Source organism: Pogoniulus pusillus, chromosome 4 (genome assembly GCF_015220805.1).
Source record: "Pogoniulus pusillus isolate bPogPus1 chromosome 4, bPogPus1.pri, whole genome shotgun sequence".
Taxonomy (NCBI): domain Eukaryota; kingdom Metazoa; phylum Chordata; class Aves; order Piciformes; family Lybiidae; genus Pogoniulus; species Pogoniulus pusillus.
In genome coordinates, this window is record NC_087267.1 from 30,337,006 (window position 1) to 30,354,589 (window position 17,584).

At 39.2% G+C, this 17,584-nt stretch overlaps 1 protein-coding gene across 2 annotated transcripts in view; it reads left to right on the forward strand.

Moving 5' to 3' along the window:
- CERK (ceramide kinase) overlaps positions 1-17,584 on the forward strand; it is a 44,335-nt gene that overhangs the window by 4,009 nt on the left and 22,742 nt on the right. For both annotated transcript variants that reach the window (XM_064142448.1, XM_064142449.1), the window contains 5 exons: positions 5,358-5,471; positions 6,699-6,821; positions 8,820-8,945; positions 9,485-9,548; positions 13,174-13,319. In XM_064142448.1, coding sequence (XP_063998518.1) covers positions 5,358-5,471; positions 6,699-6,821; positions 8,820-8,945; positions 9,485-9,548; positions 13,174-13,319 — 573 coding nt within the window. The remainder of the gene's footprint in view (positions 1-5,357; positions 5,472-6,698; positions 6,822-8,819; positions 8,946-9,484; positions 9,549-13,173; positions 13,320-17,584) is intronic.

Genomic DNA, 17,584 nt, shown 5'->3' on the forward strand with positions numbered 1-17,584 from the left:
CTTCACTTATGTGCACTTTGAAGCCATCTGATTCTCCCTTGGCATGTCTTTTCCCAGCCATGCTCTCAAAACAACTGCTTGAGAAGACCTCAGTAACGTTGCTTACAGGACTGAAGCCAGTCTGATATTTGTGTTTTCTAAATAATCTTCAATTTGATGAACAAACACAGTACCAAAATGGCAGAGGTGGACCTGCTTGGAAACAACATCTGTCTGGCACCAATAGTGTACTGCCACATTCTTATTCAAGTTCATGTTTTGCCATTCACAGTTGACAATGAGTGTATGTAGAAATCTGAACCATGTTTTCCTGGAGACAGTTCCACTCACTCAGTTGAGCCAGTAGGATATAGGAAATAACAGCTTTAGAAAGTGTTGTTTTCATTAGAATGTATCTTCTGGAAGATACTTTATTCAAATATAGATGTGCACTAGATTAAATACTACCTGCTTTTCAGCATATACTCATTGCTGGTTTGAGTTTTTTTCCCTTAACACGAAGTAGTGCATATTATTTCTCGCCTTACCAGTGAGGTATTAATAGCTGAGTTGAAAAGATTTAATTTGAGAATTAAAAAAAAAAAAAGGGAAAACATTCCATTGTATGATTTCAATATGCAAATGGATCCAAGTTCAAATTTCCTTGATGCAAATTTGGGTATTTACTGTGAAATAGCAACCGTGTGACTGATTGTATTAGGAACTGATCTATTGTCTATTTGTATACAAAGCACTTGAAGATTCACTTTTAAAAAAAAGTGCCTATTTCCCTACACGTGGCTGTATATTGTGAGGTCATGGCCTTGAGATGTTTCTGAGTTAAATGATTTAGTTATGATGCCATTCCTTTCTTCCTCTTCTTTCAGGATGTGAATTCTCTGTAATTCTACTCTATATCCCTACCTTTCATCTTTTCATATTCTGTTCTGACTTCTTGTAGTGCATGATGAGTATAATGCTGTGTACCCTCTGATAGAAAACATTATTGTTTTCTCTCCTTTAGGCTAGGGCAGAGCTTGAACTTGGGACAAGACAACATTCATGTGCTCTGTAACAAATTTTTCAAAGGGACTGAAAAAATACATTTTCTTTAAATCTGCATTCCAGCTTTTTAATCGTTAGAATGCTAATAAATTAATCTAAATGCAGCTGCATCCAAGGGCCTGAGCTAAATTTGAAGAAATAAGCAAATGCTGGGATCCAGCTTTTGCACATGATTGTGTTGCATTGAGTGAACACATTCCTGAAGGATGAACTTTGCCTGTAAGGATATGTACTTGGCAGTAATGAATGAACAAATCTTGACAGGAGTTCTGAGTGAGAAGGCTTATAAACTCAGAAAGCATTCTGTGGGAGTGTCAGACAGTGATGGCACACCAAAAAAGACTTGCTTAACACAGAACACACTTAACTGCTGGCTGCTGTTAGTGTGCATACCATGTTTGGTTCTTTTGTCTTAAGAAAAATGTACTTCACTAATCTTGGACTTGAAGTTCAGTCTCTTGAATCTAGATGAGTATGCTGAAAAAGTCACAGTAGTTTGCCTGGAATTTTCTCTAGGAGCTGCCATGTGCTACTTGGTTGAGTGTATTATACCAAACCAAGCACAATTCTTTGTTTGATGAGCCTGTTCATTTACTTTATGTTGTGTTGATCTGGTAGTACTGGTGTAAGTACCAATTTGTTCAGTTTTGTTAATATGGCAATAAGATTATCCATGGTTTGGGAGAAACTCATAAAGGTCATTATGCTAAAGTCAGGAAAGACATTACTCACGCTACTTGACAATAGGATAAATGCTATAAAAGTAGGTGTGGGAAAGGACTATACATGTACTTATGTGAATCTTGTCAACCTCTCAAAAGAGGGCAGGCATTGTTGATGAAATGGCTGACAATGTCATTGTGTTTATAGAAGCAGGCTTGTGATGGTTGTGTTGAAGGTCTCTGATTTCTTTGCATTGGAAACTTCTCCTTTTGGTAGAAAAAGAAGGGTAGAGGGACTAAGTAATTGATTTGCTTTTTGATAAAACAATATGCTATATAACACTCAGTCGAACAGCAAGTCATATTTGGCCTGACAGAAATTTTTGAGCTCTCTTCAAAAGCAAATACCACTGCATTCAGATTTGTTGTTAACCAGCACATGTGCTACAGATTGTTGAATGTTTGTGTTTGAGACAATTTTGCACCTTTCTACGCCTCTGCTATTACTGTATTTGATAGATAGTGTACAGTAAAACTTACAAACTAATAGATGCTGGCACAGTATAAGTAGTACTGAGGGACACAGTTGGCATAGATGGTATTCATAGGTCAGAAACTTCTCAGATTTTGGTCAAACCCAAAGATTTACAGAGGGAAGTGGGTTCATTCTGCTTTTCCTTTCTTCCTTTTTATTTGTTTGTTTCTTTAGGGGATGTGTTTGGAATCCTTTTTCTGTGGCTTAAGATTTAAAATGCACCTGTTTCAGACAGGCATTCACAGACTAGCAGGTTCCTCCAGTGTATTGATGATAACGTCTCAATGCAAATGGTGGATGAGCCAACTAGGAGAGGAGCACTGCTGGACCTGATGCTAACAAGGAGGATCTGGTTGAAGCAGTGAAGGTTGAGGGCAGCTTTGGCTGTAGTGATCATGAGATGATGGAATTCAGGATCTTGTGTGGTAGGAACAGAGTACCAAGCAGGATCGCAACCTTGATCTTCATCAAGGCCAACTATGGCCTTTTCAATCAATTGCTAGGGAAAACCTCATGGGTCAGGGTACCAGAGGGCAAAGGGGCCCAAGAGGTTGATATTCAAGGACCATTTCTTCCAAGCTCAAGATCAGAGCATTCCAAGAGTTTGGAAATGGAGAAAGTGAGCCAGGAGACCTGCATGGTAAAGCAGGGAACTGTTAAGCAAACTTAAGTGGGAGAAGAGAGTCTACAGATCATGGAAGGGGAGGGGCTAACCACTTGGGAGGAGTACAAGAATGTTGTCAGAGGATGTAGGGAGGGAAATAGGTAAGCTAAGGCCTCCTTGGAATTCAACCTTGAAAGGGAGGTCAAGGACAACAAAAAGGGTTTTTAAAATACATTGCAGGCAAAACTAACACTAGAGGCAATGTAAGCCCACTGCTGAATGAGGTGGGTGCCTTGGTCACAGAGGATGCAAAGAAGGCAGAGTTACTACATACTGCCTTCATCTATGCTGCTGCAGACTGTCCTCAGAAGCCTCAGACCCCTGAGGCTCCAGAGAAAGACATGACAAAGGATTTTTCCTTGGTGGTTGATGACTGGGTCAGGGAACAGATAGGTAATCTGGACATCCATAGATCCATGGTTCCTTATGGCATGTGCCCATGGGTGTTGAGCGAGCTGGCAGAGGTCATTGCCAGACCACTCTCCACTGTCTTTGATTAGTCATGGTGGACAGGAGAGGTGCCTGGAGACTGGAGGAAGTGAAATGTCACTCCAATCTTCAAAAAGGGTAAGAAGGAGGACCAAGGTAACTATCGGACAGTCAGCCTCGCCTCCATCCCTGGAAAGGTAATGGAACAACTTATCCTTCGTGTTGTCCTTAGGTATATCAATGACAGGAAGATCATTAGGAGCAGGCGACATGGTTTTACAAAGGAGAAGTCATGTTTGACCAACCTGACAGCCTTTTATGAGGTGGATAGATGGTGGTAGAGCAGTAGATGTTGTTTATCTTGATTTTAGCAAAGCATTTGACACCGTCTCCCACAGCATCCTTGCAGCTAAGCTGAGGTAGTGTGGTCTAGAAGAACAACCACATGTATCAGTGTAGGTTGGGGACTGACCTGTTGGAGATCAGTGAAGGGGAAAAGGACCTGGGGGATCCTAGTGAATGGAAGGTTGACAATGAGCCAGCAATGGACTCTTGTGTCCAAGAAGGCCAGTGCCATCCTGGGGTGTTTTAGAAGGTGTGTGGTTAGTAGTTCAAGAGAGGTTCTCCTCCCCCTCTACTCTGCCCTGGTGAGGCCACATCTGGAACACTGTGTCCAGTTCTGGGCCACAGTTCAAGAAGGGCAGAGAACTGCTTGAAAGAGTCCATTGCAGAGCCACAAAAATAGACTGGAACATCTCCCTTACAAGGAGAGATTGAGGGAACTGGGGCTCTTTAGTTTGGAGAGGAGGAGACTGAGGAGTGATCTCATTAATGTTAATAAATATGTAAAAGGTGAGTGCCAGGAGGATGGAGCCAGGCACTTCTTCGTGATGCCCAGTGACCGGACAAGGGGCAATGGATGGAAGTTGAGGCATGGAAAACTCTTAGTAGACATGAGGAAGAATTTTTTCACTCTGGGGATGACAGAACACTGTAACAGGCTGCCCAGGGGGATTGTGGAGTCTCCCTCTCTGGAGATCTTCAAAACCCACCTGGTTGCATTCCTGTGTGATCTGGTGTAGGTGATCCTACTCTGTCAGGGGAGTTGGACTGGATGACCTTTTGAGGTCACTTCCAACCCCTAGCATTCAGTGATTCTGTGATATTTAACTAAAATGTTTATTCTCTGCCTTTTGGCCACATCTTTGAAGAGAATTGCTGGAAAAGCAGAACTTCAGTCATGTGTCTCTCAGAGGGTGAACACATCTGAAGAATTAGGAGAGCTTAGTGGTTTCAAAACCTAGAGTTGGTAACATGAGTTATGTATTATGTGCTAAAATGCAGATTTTTGAACGTTGGGAAGACCAATTAACGTTTAGTATCAAATATGAGATACTTGATACACATATATATATGTGTGATAGGTATATAAAAAGAAAATGTTCTTAGTGAATTCATCTCTGCGTTTGGATTTTTGTGAAGACATTCTGACTACTGTAAGCTAAAACTTGTTTTGTAAATAGTTAAAACATAAAGCCAGAAAGGGAACTATATATTATAGTACATGAACATCTAGAATTTGCTTATTGGGAGATACAGAAATTTAAAAGCTTAGTGGGACCTTTAACATCTTACAAGTTGGTAAGAATGTCCTTCTTTCATAAGGCATCTACTTGAGAATAACAATTAGCCTCTGTAGTCTCTGCAGTAGATTTAGTCGCACATTCACTGTTGAGTATCTAGACTAGAGGTCGTTGAGGGTTACTCAATGTTGCTGGATTTTGGATTCCTGTGAATATGTTTTAATACTTGGAATATGTATTTTTCTGAGAAATCTTAGAAATTTTAAGTATTTGAGGAATTTTTTTGTAAAGGCAAAACAAAATTGAAAATATTCAGCAAATTTCTACTTATGCTCTTGGTTGTGCTTACTGACCAGCTACTCTAATTGTATGTCTGTGTTACTGTGTCTAGAAATAATAATTTTGAAGATGTTAATGTATATGATCTTGTATTCGTACAGAGAACTGTTTTATACCGATCTCTGAGGTCATTGCTGTAGAAGAAACTGAACTTAACAAGAAACAGCGCAATATTGGCAAATGGCAAAAAATGGCAAAGCCACATGCTTTCACAGGTACGGCCAATACAGTCTGAGGGTGCTTTTGCTAATTGCTTTGTTTGAGGTACTTCAGGGCAGTCAAAGGAACCTTCTTCAACAAAAATGACGTCCTAAAAAAAAAAAAATGAACTAAACCCCAAACAAACAACCCCACAACCAACCAAAAAAAACCCCACAAACCCAAACCAGAAAGTAAAACCACAGAAAAACACCCTCACTCCCTCCCTTCCTCCCCCTAAACCAAACCACGAACAAAAAAAACCCCAAACTAAACAAACAACTCTCCCAACAACAACTAACTCCAAAACATGGCAACATAAAAAAACCCAAAAACCCACAAACCCAAACGTATCCACCAAAACATTGTCAGTTTACATTTACAGATCCTTATTTTGAAAAATAAACTTCTTTTAAGAACAAATCATGGCTTTAGCTATGTAATGAAGTTTTTATGTCTTCTGTTTTGCCTACTGAATGATTCTGCAGCAGGACACTTGCTTTCTGCTGCTGGACTAGAAAATGAAAAGAGAGGCTGGAAAAATGAGTCATAAATGTTCAGGGGTTTAAAGTTGGGGTAATCATCATCATCTGTGCATGTAAAGGTTCTTTGGTTTATTGACCTCATTCTTAAAGTATCAGAAATCTCTTTGTTTTGGGGAAAAATGATGACTTCTGTGCTGCAAAGCTGGGGCAAATGCAGTTGTTCTCACGCCAGAATTTTGCGTGGAGTGCTTTCTTCACATTTAGTCCTTCAACAATGGTAGGTGATGCTGTAGGTGAAAAGGTAAAGATGCCTCCTGTCTCACCAGTCTAGTTGTTAATATACAAGAAAACTCTTTATTAATTTCTGTGAAATTCATGCTGTAGATTACGTGGGAGCCAATGTGAGAGTTTTGAGTAAGTTTTGAGTAATTTAAACTTGCATCATTTTTTATTGTGTAGATATTGCAGACTTAAATACAAAGCATATATAAACTCAGTAGACTTTTGTGTGAGTATGTCTTTAGTCAATCTATGGGAAATTGTGTATGTGGTTTAAAAAGAAGTTATGTTTACCTGCTGGAAGATAATGTACTGGATCAAGTGTTTTCATTTTGACTTTTTGCAGCTCTCCTGTTTGCACTCTGAATGTTTCATTTGCAGAAATGTGTAGTGGCTGTTAATTACCACTTTTTCCCAAAGGTAGTTATCTCACAGAACTGTCTAATGCCTCTATTTGCTTGGTGTACTTTTTTTTGATAGTGTATTATGTGAAGAAAGCTCGAAATCACCGCTGGCGGTGCAGTGATGTGACTTTCTGGTGTGCTGATGAGCACTTGTGTAATCAGTGGATACAGGTGCTGAAAGAATTACTTGAAATGCAGAGTAAGTTGGACTAAACTAACATTTGCAGCATCATTTTGCAAGCTTGTATATGAGCTAATATTTTCATATATCTGCTTTCTTCTTTTTTAAACTGTTTAGAGCAGCTTAGGCTCAAAAGCTGGGAGTTACATTCTTCACTACTTTTTGTATCTCAACATATTCACTTTGTTGCACTGAGTGTTTTACTCCAATCATGACTATAGGCATTGTATGATTATGCCCTGACATAGGTTATTTTCACAAAACAGGAACACTTCAGAAGTTTAGCAGAGACTATCAATTACTATAGGTTTGGGGAAAGGAAATGGCAGATACAGACTCAGAGGTTTGCTATAGTCTAGAGATCTGAGGCCAGGATTGTGGTGATTGTAAGGTTGATGGGTGGCTTTTTGTGTATATGTCTCATCTTTCCAGACTCGCTCATCTACGATGTGCTTACATAGTAAGCATTCCCACTTCTATTAATAATTTTCTCTTGGGCATTTTACTTCTTGGACGTCTAAAAGTAGTTTTGCAGGAGTTATTCTGGAAAGAGATACCATGGTAGATGTCAGAGTGTGGCTGAAGCATAGCAACTCCATGACAGAAGTGAGGGTTAGGAATGACCACACACAGGTAGTCACCCCACTGAATCTCGGCAGTGTGGGCAGAGCAGGGAGGAGCATAGCAGCAGGTCCCGTTTACAAGAAGTTAAACCAGGTCTATCCAGGGAGGCCTGACAAGGAGCAGTGGGAGATGAAGCAGGAAGCAAGACCGGAGGTGGTTACCTGTAGTGTAGGGCTGATGTCTATCGGAGATACAGAGCTAGAGAAAAGAGGATACAAGTACACCTGTTACGTGACTCAAGTACTTCAGGTTTACAGAATCAAAAAGAATATTTAACAAATATGTTTTTCTGAACAGGTACTGAAAGCATGCATCTTACTAATGCTTTTGGTTTGCATACATTACAGGAGGTATCTGGCTTCCAACAAAATACATATTTTAAATGAGATTTGTGCATCCATTCAGGACACCTGTGAGAGATGTGGCCTGGTTGATCGTGTCTGTTTGAATGCAGGTGTTCGTAGTGTTGGTAGCAAGCTATTGCAGAAAATGTAACAGGTTCTCAGAGGATGACTAGTGCTTTGAATATGTGGCAGTTTAAACTTTTCAAGCAGTCTAGCTTGGGTGGATAGATTATACAAGTGTGCTGATCTGCTAACTGTGTTTATTCTTTCTTACTAAAGTAATAATAATTTAGAATGCCATTTGAGGAAATGCAAATATTATAGCAGATGGGAAAAAAGAAGTCTCTAAGAGCAGCAGGCATTGCCATTTTTTGTATCTATTGGTGCAGATGTGTAATGTTTATTTCTGGAAGCAATGTAAATCCGTAGCTATTAGAGTAAACTTGAGATTATAATACCAAAGGTGGTTTCTGAGGGGAAGGTGTTACCATATAGGGTACTTCCTGTGCATCATGTAGTTTTGTTAGGTGTTCTTACTGTGTCTTTATCATAGAAAGGAAATAAATTTTAACTGTTACCAAGGCAAGGGCAGTGTTTAAATAAATGAATATAGTAGTATTTCTATGTTTATTGCACTCAGAAGTGCCTTTGCTCTTCCTGCTCTTGGTTTGTCATCTGTTTTATTATGCCTGTGATATGTAATTTAGTGGGAAGGTACAGCAAGAATAATATGCATAAGAAGGTGAGGCATGGAGTCAGATAAAATGACTTTGAATTTTACCTGCTGTCTCATTGCCAGATTCTTCAATGCTGTCAGTACCTTCAGTATAATAAAGTTCCTATTAGATCTCAGTATAATAAAGAAGATCAATGGAGTAGGTTTTTATAGCTCTGATAAAGAGTTACAGATGCAGAGTTACAAGATAATAAAAAGTGTTTTAAAAGGCTTGTATGCTGTGTTCACTTTGTTTACAGATTTGTTTTGGTATAGTTTGTTGAATTCTTGCTTTGTGTGCGAATAACACTGTAGTGTTTTTCTTTACTGCAGAGTCTAGACCAAAGCAGTTGCTGGTGTATATTAATCCATATGGAGGAAAACGACAAGGAAAGAGAATTTATGAGCAGAAAGTTGCTCCACTCTTCAGTCTGGCTTCTATCTCCACTGATGTTGTTAGTGAGTAATGAATATTTTAGTTTCTTAATAAACACAATGAACACCTTAAAATATATTTGAGTAGCTTTAAGTTTTTTCTGTTACTTACTTGTTCTTACTAAGGAAGTGAAACTAAGTGGAAGAGGGGGAATGTTTTCCGATTAAAGCCTGACAAATGGAGACCTTATATTGATATCTGTGTACCAAACTACAATTTTTGGTACTTCCAAGCTGTCTTAGCTTTTCATGTATGAGATACTTCTATTATTTTTTAGTTTTACTGTTGAAAACACTTGTTTGCACTTTTTTCCTATTGAAATATTTTTCTGTATGTATGCCAGTGCATGTCTCTTGATTTTTTTTTTTTCTTTTCCCCATGAACATAAAATATTTTGAAACCCATTTTATGTGCAGGTTTGGGTTTTTTGTGTGGTCAGATTGGTAGTAGAAAAATGGTAATTAGTGAATTAGGACTAATATTTTTATAATTGTATGCCATGTATCTTTTTTTAGTAGTGAATTTATAGTAGTAACTTTTTAATGTATTTATTCCTTCATAGTAACTGAACATGCTAACCATGCTAAGGACAATTTATTTGAAGTCAATATTAATAAATATGATGGGTAAGTAACTTCATGGGCTTTTTTTAACATTCTCTAGCTCATATATTCTGTAATCTGTCCCTATCTCTAGTTTAAAATAGTAGCCTTCATTACTGATACATTTATTACAACAGCTGCAAATTGTGTGTCATACTCCTTTCTGTGGTAGATCCGCATTCAGGTGTATTGAAGGGAAGCTACTCTGTTTCAGTAAACTTATCTAACACAATATATTCAAGTGTGTAACAAGGCTTGCATGAGATTTGTGTTCAGAAGATGAATGTGAGACTAATTCTGCTCATTCAGAAGCTGAGCATTCTGTGATAGCTCAAGAACTACTCTGAAGTGTTTTGCTTGTGTTGATTATCTTGACATACAAGTCAAGAACACTGCACCACTAGCATTCAGCCTGTATATGAAAACCATAAACTGTTTAGAAATATTTCAGTCAGTTCCTCCTGCTGTGTAGGACTGATCAGATAATGGGTACATCATGTGGCTTGCTTTGTTTGCTCTTTAGTGGTATTACTGTTTTAAGAGATCTAACTGAATGGTAAGATTCCGTTCTGTGATTATTCTGCCTCTACAACAGATTTATGTTAATAAGCTAGTCATTCCATTTTCTGTTTCACAACATGGAACAAGAAGTTACATGACTGGAAAATAATGAAAATATGCACAGAACCTATGCAGTTTAACTCTCCTAATTGCAGTAATTTTAAATAGCGTTGCCTTATATTTGTTGATAAGTACATTAAAACTAGTAAGTTGAAAAAGCAAAGCATTTCCTATGTTTTTCAGAGTGGTTTTGCTAGGAGAGCTTGTATAAATTGACTGGGGGCATAATATTGACAAATTTTGGTAGTAAGAAACTATGTATTCATAAGTTCATAGACTTCACCATAGACTGGAAATGAGTTGGCTTTAGGTAAGCAATTGTGACTATAATGGGATCTTCTAAAAACCTAGTTAGTTAAGATTTTTCCTTTTCAATTGTTTTTTGAGATGGATAGTACTGGTAGTTGGTGAAATTCCAATACAGAAGAGCAAATGGAAGCAAGTTTTCATGTCAATTTTAGCAGAATTTAAAGTGTTTATGGCAGATTTAGTCACGCTCTAATTTTTTTTATTTTATTTTTGCTTTGGGTTTTGTTGTTGTTTTGGTATTTTTCTATGTTTCTGTGGAGAATGGCAATGTTAGGAAGGAGTTCTTGTATTACTACTTAAATAACGGATCAGTAGTCATTTGGAAGGTTTTTTAAATGGTTTTGCTGCATAAATGCTTGTGTTTCTTGAAGTTTGACTGTTTTCACGTACAGGAAAAGCTTATTTGGATTCTACATCTAATTGCCATTCATCTGTGCCTCTTAGATTGGTACTCATAAGTGGCTTACCATCATTCAGTGATGAGTTTCTTCATTTAACTTCCAGGATTCTGTGTTTGGCAAAGTCATACCTGTAATTTTGGAACTAGGTAGAAGATTCTTAATGATAACACTGCTTTCCAAGTGTATTTATCTCAGCTTGTTTAATCATCTTGCATGTGTTTCCTGTTTGTTCTTGTTTCCTCTTAAGAATTTCTTATGGTGGGTGTACTAATCTAAATAACTCAGCAACAGAACAGCTTCTTTTTAAAGACAGTTACTTAAAATATTCACTTAGAATGTAGCAGGTGTCTGTACATCATAGTGCAGAACTAGAGCATGCTGTAACGCTGTGCAGGTAGTTACCATGCTTAGATGAGTTTGACATGGCTGAATTGCTATGCTTCCCTATCCATATGCCTGTTGCGCAAGTCCAAAAACTTTTCCCCATTGGTTATTTTCCTCATTCTTAAATCAGTTCCCAGAAGGATTGAGATTAGAAGGGACCACAGTTTGTTTTGTGGGCTTGCTTCTCCTGAAGTCTTTCAGCATTTGTAGTTTACTGTTATCTTATACTAGTCCATTAGCAAAATAAACCCAGAATGTGAGGATCTCTCAAAGATTTTGTACAGTACTTCTTCACTAGAAGTCTTCATATGTGTGGCTTGCACACTGGTCAGCTGATGTTTGCAATGAACGTGGTCATGCTGATTATTGTAGTTGTGAACTTTTGTATCGGTTAATATTTACCCTTGCTAGGTACAGACATTCATGGATGTAGTATTTGTTATAAATAGAGCAATACTGAGACAAGATTGACCTTGCATTTACATAGACATTTTTGTCCACTTAATCTCTTTCTTAGAGTCTGCAGAGAAATCTGAGACAGACTAAAGAGGAATGATGCAATTAAGCTAGGAGAGAGGAATTAATTATAATAATGGAAAACAAACATTTATTTCTCCCTTCTTTCCCAGTCTCTTTTGTCTTGACTTAGAGTGGGACAGTGTGAATTTTTAAAGCTGTCCTTTCCATTCATGAAGAAATGGCTTTTTTTTCCCAAGCTTGCTTTCTGTTGAAAATACAATATGTAAATCTAAATCATCCGTACTTGAAAATTCAGTTAATTTACCCTATGAAACAAGCGCTTATTCTGCAATATCTTTTGCTGACTATGTGGAAGAGTAAGTATTTGTTTATGCATTGGCAATTATTGTTCTAGGTACCAGTAAACATTCCTAAACATGTATGCTGGAGTCCACATGCATAACTTTGGATTCGTGAAGCATTCGTTTCAAGTGTATTTGAACTATGTCTTAGAGTTAAATAATGCTTATGCTTTTAGAGTGCTGAGTGTGCATTTGATTATTGTGCATGAAATGTATGCTGCTGTGAATCAGTCTTACTTCCTAGTATTTGCTTGGCTATGGACTCTCTGCTTTGACAATCTGAGGATTTGTGTAGCTGCTGCACCAGCTCTGACCTGAATTAAATGTGCAAATCAGAGTTTTGCAACCGATTACTTTTAGAACCCTGCAGATACACATAACTTCTGTCATTTTGACTTCAGCATGTTCAAAACAGCATTCAAGCATGCACTTTTCTGTTAACTGGCTTTCATGTGGTGTATATCCCTTTTAAATTAGTGGTGTAAAATACACTTCTGCCTGAAGCCACAAGTATTAACTTCATAGGATGTCAAGGGTTGGAAAGGACCCAAGGAGATTGTCAAGTCCAACCCCCCCGGCCAGAGCGTGACCATACAGTCTAGTTCAGGTCACACAAGAATGCATCCAGACAGGCCTTGAAAGTCTCCAGAGAAGGAGACTCCACAGCCTCTCTGTGGAGCCTGTTCCAGTGTTCTGTGACCCTTGTGTTGAGGTGGAACTTCCTTTTCCCTTTTTAATAAAGGTATTTTATTTCTATTTTTTTTACTTAGAAAGCTGTATGTACAGCCTTGTTCAATGTTTTCCAGTGAAATTCCACTGATACCTGTCTGTCCATACACAGCAGTGTAGGATAAACATGGGATTTTATGCTGCATTTCAACATTTTTATCTAATGTTACAGACATGTCTAAGTGCGTTTGCAGTTTTCTAGTTTGAATTTTTTTTCTGCTTTTTGTTTATTTCCAAATTTACTGTGCACTAGTAAATTATGTGAAAATGGAGGAGGAGAATAGAACAACTGTTTTTGATGTGCCCACTGCATGCCCTAAGTAGAACACTCACCGTGTTGTTTATTGACTGTTAGTGTGCATTCTAATTTGTGTTTCCTGGCAGTGTTGTTTGTGTTGGTGGGGACGGCATGTTCAGTGAAGTGATGCATGGTCTCATTGGAAGAATGCAGAAGGACTCTGGCATAGACCAAAATAATCCCAAAGCACCATTAGTCCAATGCAATATAAGGATTGGCATAATTCCTGCTGGTAAGAAAGGGTTAACTTTCAGTTTATTTTAAATTCTTTTTCTCATTTGTAACTTCTTGAGTGTAGGCCTAAATGTAACAGATACCTAGCTAAAGCTGTTTGTGTGCCAGTGTAATTACTGATCCCGTGCAGTTTTGTTTGGGAAGACTACTTTGTGAAAGAAATACAGTCTTAATGTGTGATTTTAGAATGTCATTACTGCAAATACTTTGTTGGAGGTTGGTTGGGTTGTTTGTTTTGTGACTTATTATATGTTAATACAAGGTTAGATGTTGACAATTATGATTGTGTCCATCAGGATGCATTTATGAGTGAAATTTACTGAGCAGAGATTTATGTTTTTCAGTTCCAGTGCTCCTATTCCGTATTCTCCACACAAAGGAGAATCTCCCACTGATCTGGCAAACTCTAAATAAGTGTTAAGATTTCTTCTGGCCTCTTTTTTTTGTGTGTGTGTTTTGTTTTTTGGTTTGTTGTTTGGTTGGTTTAATTTATTTTTTCTCTAGTTGTCACAGAAAGCATAAGGCAACTACAGCTGAGCAGTAGTCCTCAGGTGCCTGGCCATGCTGCAGTTTCTGCCCCTTTTTAAGAGATGCTGTGCCTTCATGGTACCTGACTTCAGGCAATCCTGACTACTGTCATTGAGAGGCATTGAAAGCACTTATTCAAGGAACTCAGGTCTTGGATCTTTGCTGCTAAACATTTTTAATGACTGTAGGCACTCTTCGTATCAATCTTGCTGTGAAATTTAGTGTCCCAGGTATTGCTTCACCCTGCCCACTTGGTTCACAAGATTCCTTCAAAAGTGAATTTACAAGATTACTCTCTTCATAGAATCAAGCAGGTTGGAAGAGACCTCCAAGATCATCCAGTCCAACCTAGCACCCAGCCCTGTCCAATCAACTAGACCATGGCACTAAGTGCCTCATCCAGTCTTTTCCTGAACACCTGCAGGGATGGTGACTCCACCACTGCCCTGGGCAGCCCATTCCAATGGCAAATCTCTCTCTCTGTGAAGGACTTCCTCTTAACATCCAGCCTATACCTCCCCTGGCACAACTTGAGACTGTGTCCCCTTGTTCTGTTGGTGGTTGTCTGAGAGAAGAGACCAACTCCCACCTGGCTACAGCCTGCCTTCAGGTAGTTGTATACAGCAATGAGGTCACCTGAGCCTCCTCCAGGTTAAACCCCAGCTCCCTCAGCCTCTTACAGGACTGAATTCAGTGTTGCAGCTCTTTATGGCATCTGCAGTTGTGAGGACACTCTGGCAAGACAAACAGTTCAGTTCTTTCATGTGCTATTCTTTTTTTTTTTTGTCAGATGATTGAGATTTTAATTAACGTTTGTTTCATATCCCATTTCTTTATGAGCTTCTAACTAGAACTAAAACAGAGACTTCATGAGAAAATTAAGTACAGGTTTTTAAAATAAATAGGATATTCGTACTCTCAGGCTTTAGGGGACTAGTTTTTATAGTAATTGTATCTTTATGAAGAATGTATCCAAACTCAAATGTTCTGAATTATTGCATGGAAGAAGCTTAGTCCTTTCTAATTGCAGTGCAGAGGGGTTACAATGTGAATACCCCCTTATGTTGTTTTTCATTTTCCTTGTTAGCTAGCACATTGAGGGTTCTATGTAGCAGAATTACTGTAATCATATTCTGATTTTATTTGTTGAAGCTTTTTACTACAATCACTCTGTATAAAATTAATGAGAATATAATTTGAAATTTTCTACCCTTTGTGTCCATTATTCAGGCAAATTTCTCGGACTAAGGGGTTTTGCTTTCATAATTAGTTTCAGAAGCTTCTGCCTGCTAAGTGGTGTTAGCGTCCATAAGAAAATAAAATTGAAATAATAACTGCAATAATAAAAACTTTCTTTGTCTTTAGGAAAAAACCTGCGAGCTTGTCAAAAATTGAAAGATTAACCTTTTCCAGGGATTTTTTAATGCGTATTTTCCAATTGCAATCCAAAAGTATGATCTCAACTGATATTTTAGTACTGCTAACATCTATCAAGTCACTTTCTTCTCTTAAGTAATTCAGTGGTTTATCTTTTTTTTCCATTGTAACTGCTTGCTATTTGAATGTGTACTGCATCCTCTATTCTGCTCACTAACATGGGGTACAGCCTTGTAATTAGTGCAGTGAGTCAAATACTTTCTCCAAGTCATTATTTATAATGGTTGGACTTGATCTTAAAGGTCTTTTCCAATAGAAAAAAATCTGGAATCTCTTCTATGATTCAAATCCCAAGCTGGACTTGAAGCTGTAATTATAAAGTTTTTGGAAATAGAGAGGATAATATGTGTCTTGATCTGTTTGTATATTGTACAGTATTTAAAGTGATCCATTACTGGAAAAATCAGGAAGCTGCTTATTTACTGAACAAATCTTCTCTTTCTTAACACATCAGTCCATCACAGGAACATAAATTGTGAGTGAAACTGCCAAACTCACATGTTGCAGAGTGGTCAGGAGGGCAATAAGAGTTTGGCAGTTTTTTTTTTTTATTTTGTTGGGTTTGGGTTTTTTCAGCACTTAATGTTCTCTTTTCATCTTCACTTGGAAGCAATGGAGCTCTGACCATATATTGACCCCAACATATCTTCTAGTTCATAGCCTAGTGCAAGAAGTCTGTTCTAAAATAAGTGACATAAGGGATCAGGCCCAGCCAGCATGGGTTTAGGAAGGGCAGGTCCTGTCTCACCAAACTGATCTCCTTTTATGATAAGGTTACCTGCCTGGTGAATGTGGGGAAGGCTGTGGATGTAGTCTACCTGGACTTCAGCAAAGCCTTTGACACCGTCTGCCACAACAAGCTCCTGGCAAAGCTGGCAGCTCGTGGCTTGGACATATTCACTCTTATATGGGTCAAGAACTGGCTGAAAGGCCAGGCCCAGAGAGTGGTGGTGAATGGTGCCACATCCAGTTGGCAGCCAGTCCCTGGTGGTGTTCCCCAAGGATTAGTGCTGGGCCCAGTCCTGTTCAATATCTTTATTGATGATCTGGATGAGGGGATTGAGTCCAGCATCAGTAAGTTTGCAGATGACACCAAGCTAGGAGCAGGTGTTGATCTGTTGGAAGGTAGAAGAGCCCTGCAGAGAGGCCTTGACAGACTGGATGGGTGGGCAGAGGCCAATGGGATAAGATTTAACAAGGCCAAGTGCAGGGTTCTACACTTTGGCCACAACAACCACAAGCAGTGCTACAGGCTGGGGACAGAGTGGCTGGCAAGCAGCCATTAAGAAGGAGACCTGGGAGTACTGGTAGATAGTAGGCTGAAGATGAGCCAGCAGTGTGCCCAGGTGGCCAAGAGAGCCAATGGCATCCTGACCTGCATCAGGAACAGTGTGGCCAGTAGGACAAGGGAGGTTATTCTTCCCCTGTACTCAGCACTGGTCAGGCCACACCTGTGTCCAGTTCTGGGCTCCTCAATTCAAGAGAGATGTTGAGGTGCTGGAACATGTCCAGGGAAAGGTGACAAAGCTGATGAGGGGCCTGGAACACAAACCCTGTGAGGAGAGGCTGAGGGGAGTTGGGGTTGTTTAGCCTGGAGAAGAGGAGGCTCAGGGGTGACCTCATTGCTGTATACAACTACCTGAAGGCAGGCTGTAGCCAGGTGGGAGTTGGTCTCTTCTCCCAGGCAACCACCAACAGAACAAGGGGACACAGTCTCAAGTTGTGCCAGGGGGAGGTATAGGCTGGATGTTAGGAGGAAGTTCTTTCCGGAGAGAGTGATTTGCCGTTGGAATGGGCTGCCCAGGGAGGTGGTGGAGTCACCGTCCCTGGAGGTGTTCAAGAAAGGGCTGGATGAGGCACTTGGTGCCATGGTCTAGTTGATTGGACAGGGCTGGGTGCTAGGTTGGACTGGATGATCTTGGAGGTCTCTTCCAACCTGTTTGATTCTATCTTCCTATGACATCCTTAAGGCGCCTTTTTATCCCTAAGATGTCATTAATAGATTTTGAGAACAAGTTCTACCTATACTTTGCAGATTAAGTTCTAAAGCTTTATGTGTTTTCTGACATATGGGACAGTTTACTTGTTGAGGACAGGAGCCTGAGGTAGGGTGACACTGGGTCACTGGTTTTGAATGCCATCATGCAGGATTTTTTTTCCACGTTGGATGCTACTTTGAAACTGTGGTTCTAATTTCCTGGAGAAAGCTCCTGTTTGCCCATTTGTTTGTTTTTTTAACAGATGTGTCTGTTTCCAGACTCTCTCTTTCCTTATTGTGTCTTCTGATTAAAATATATA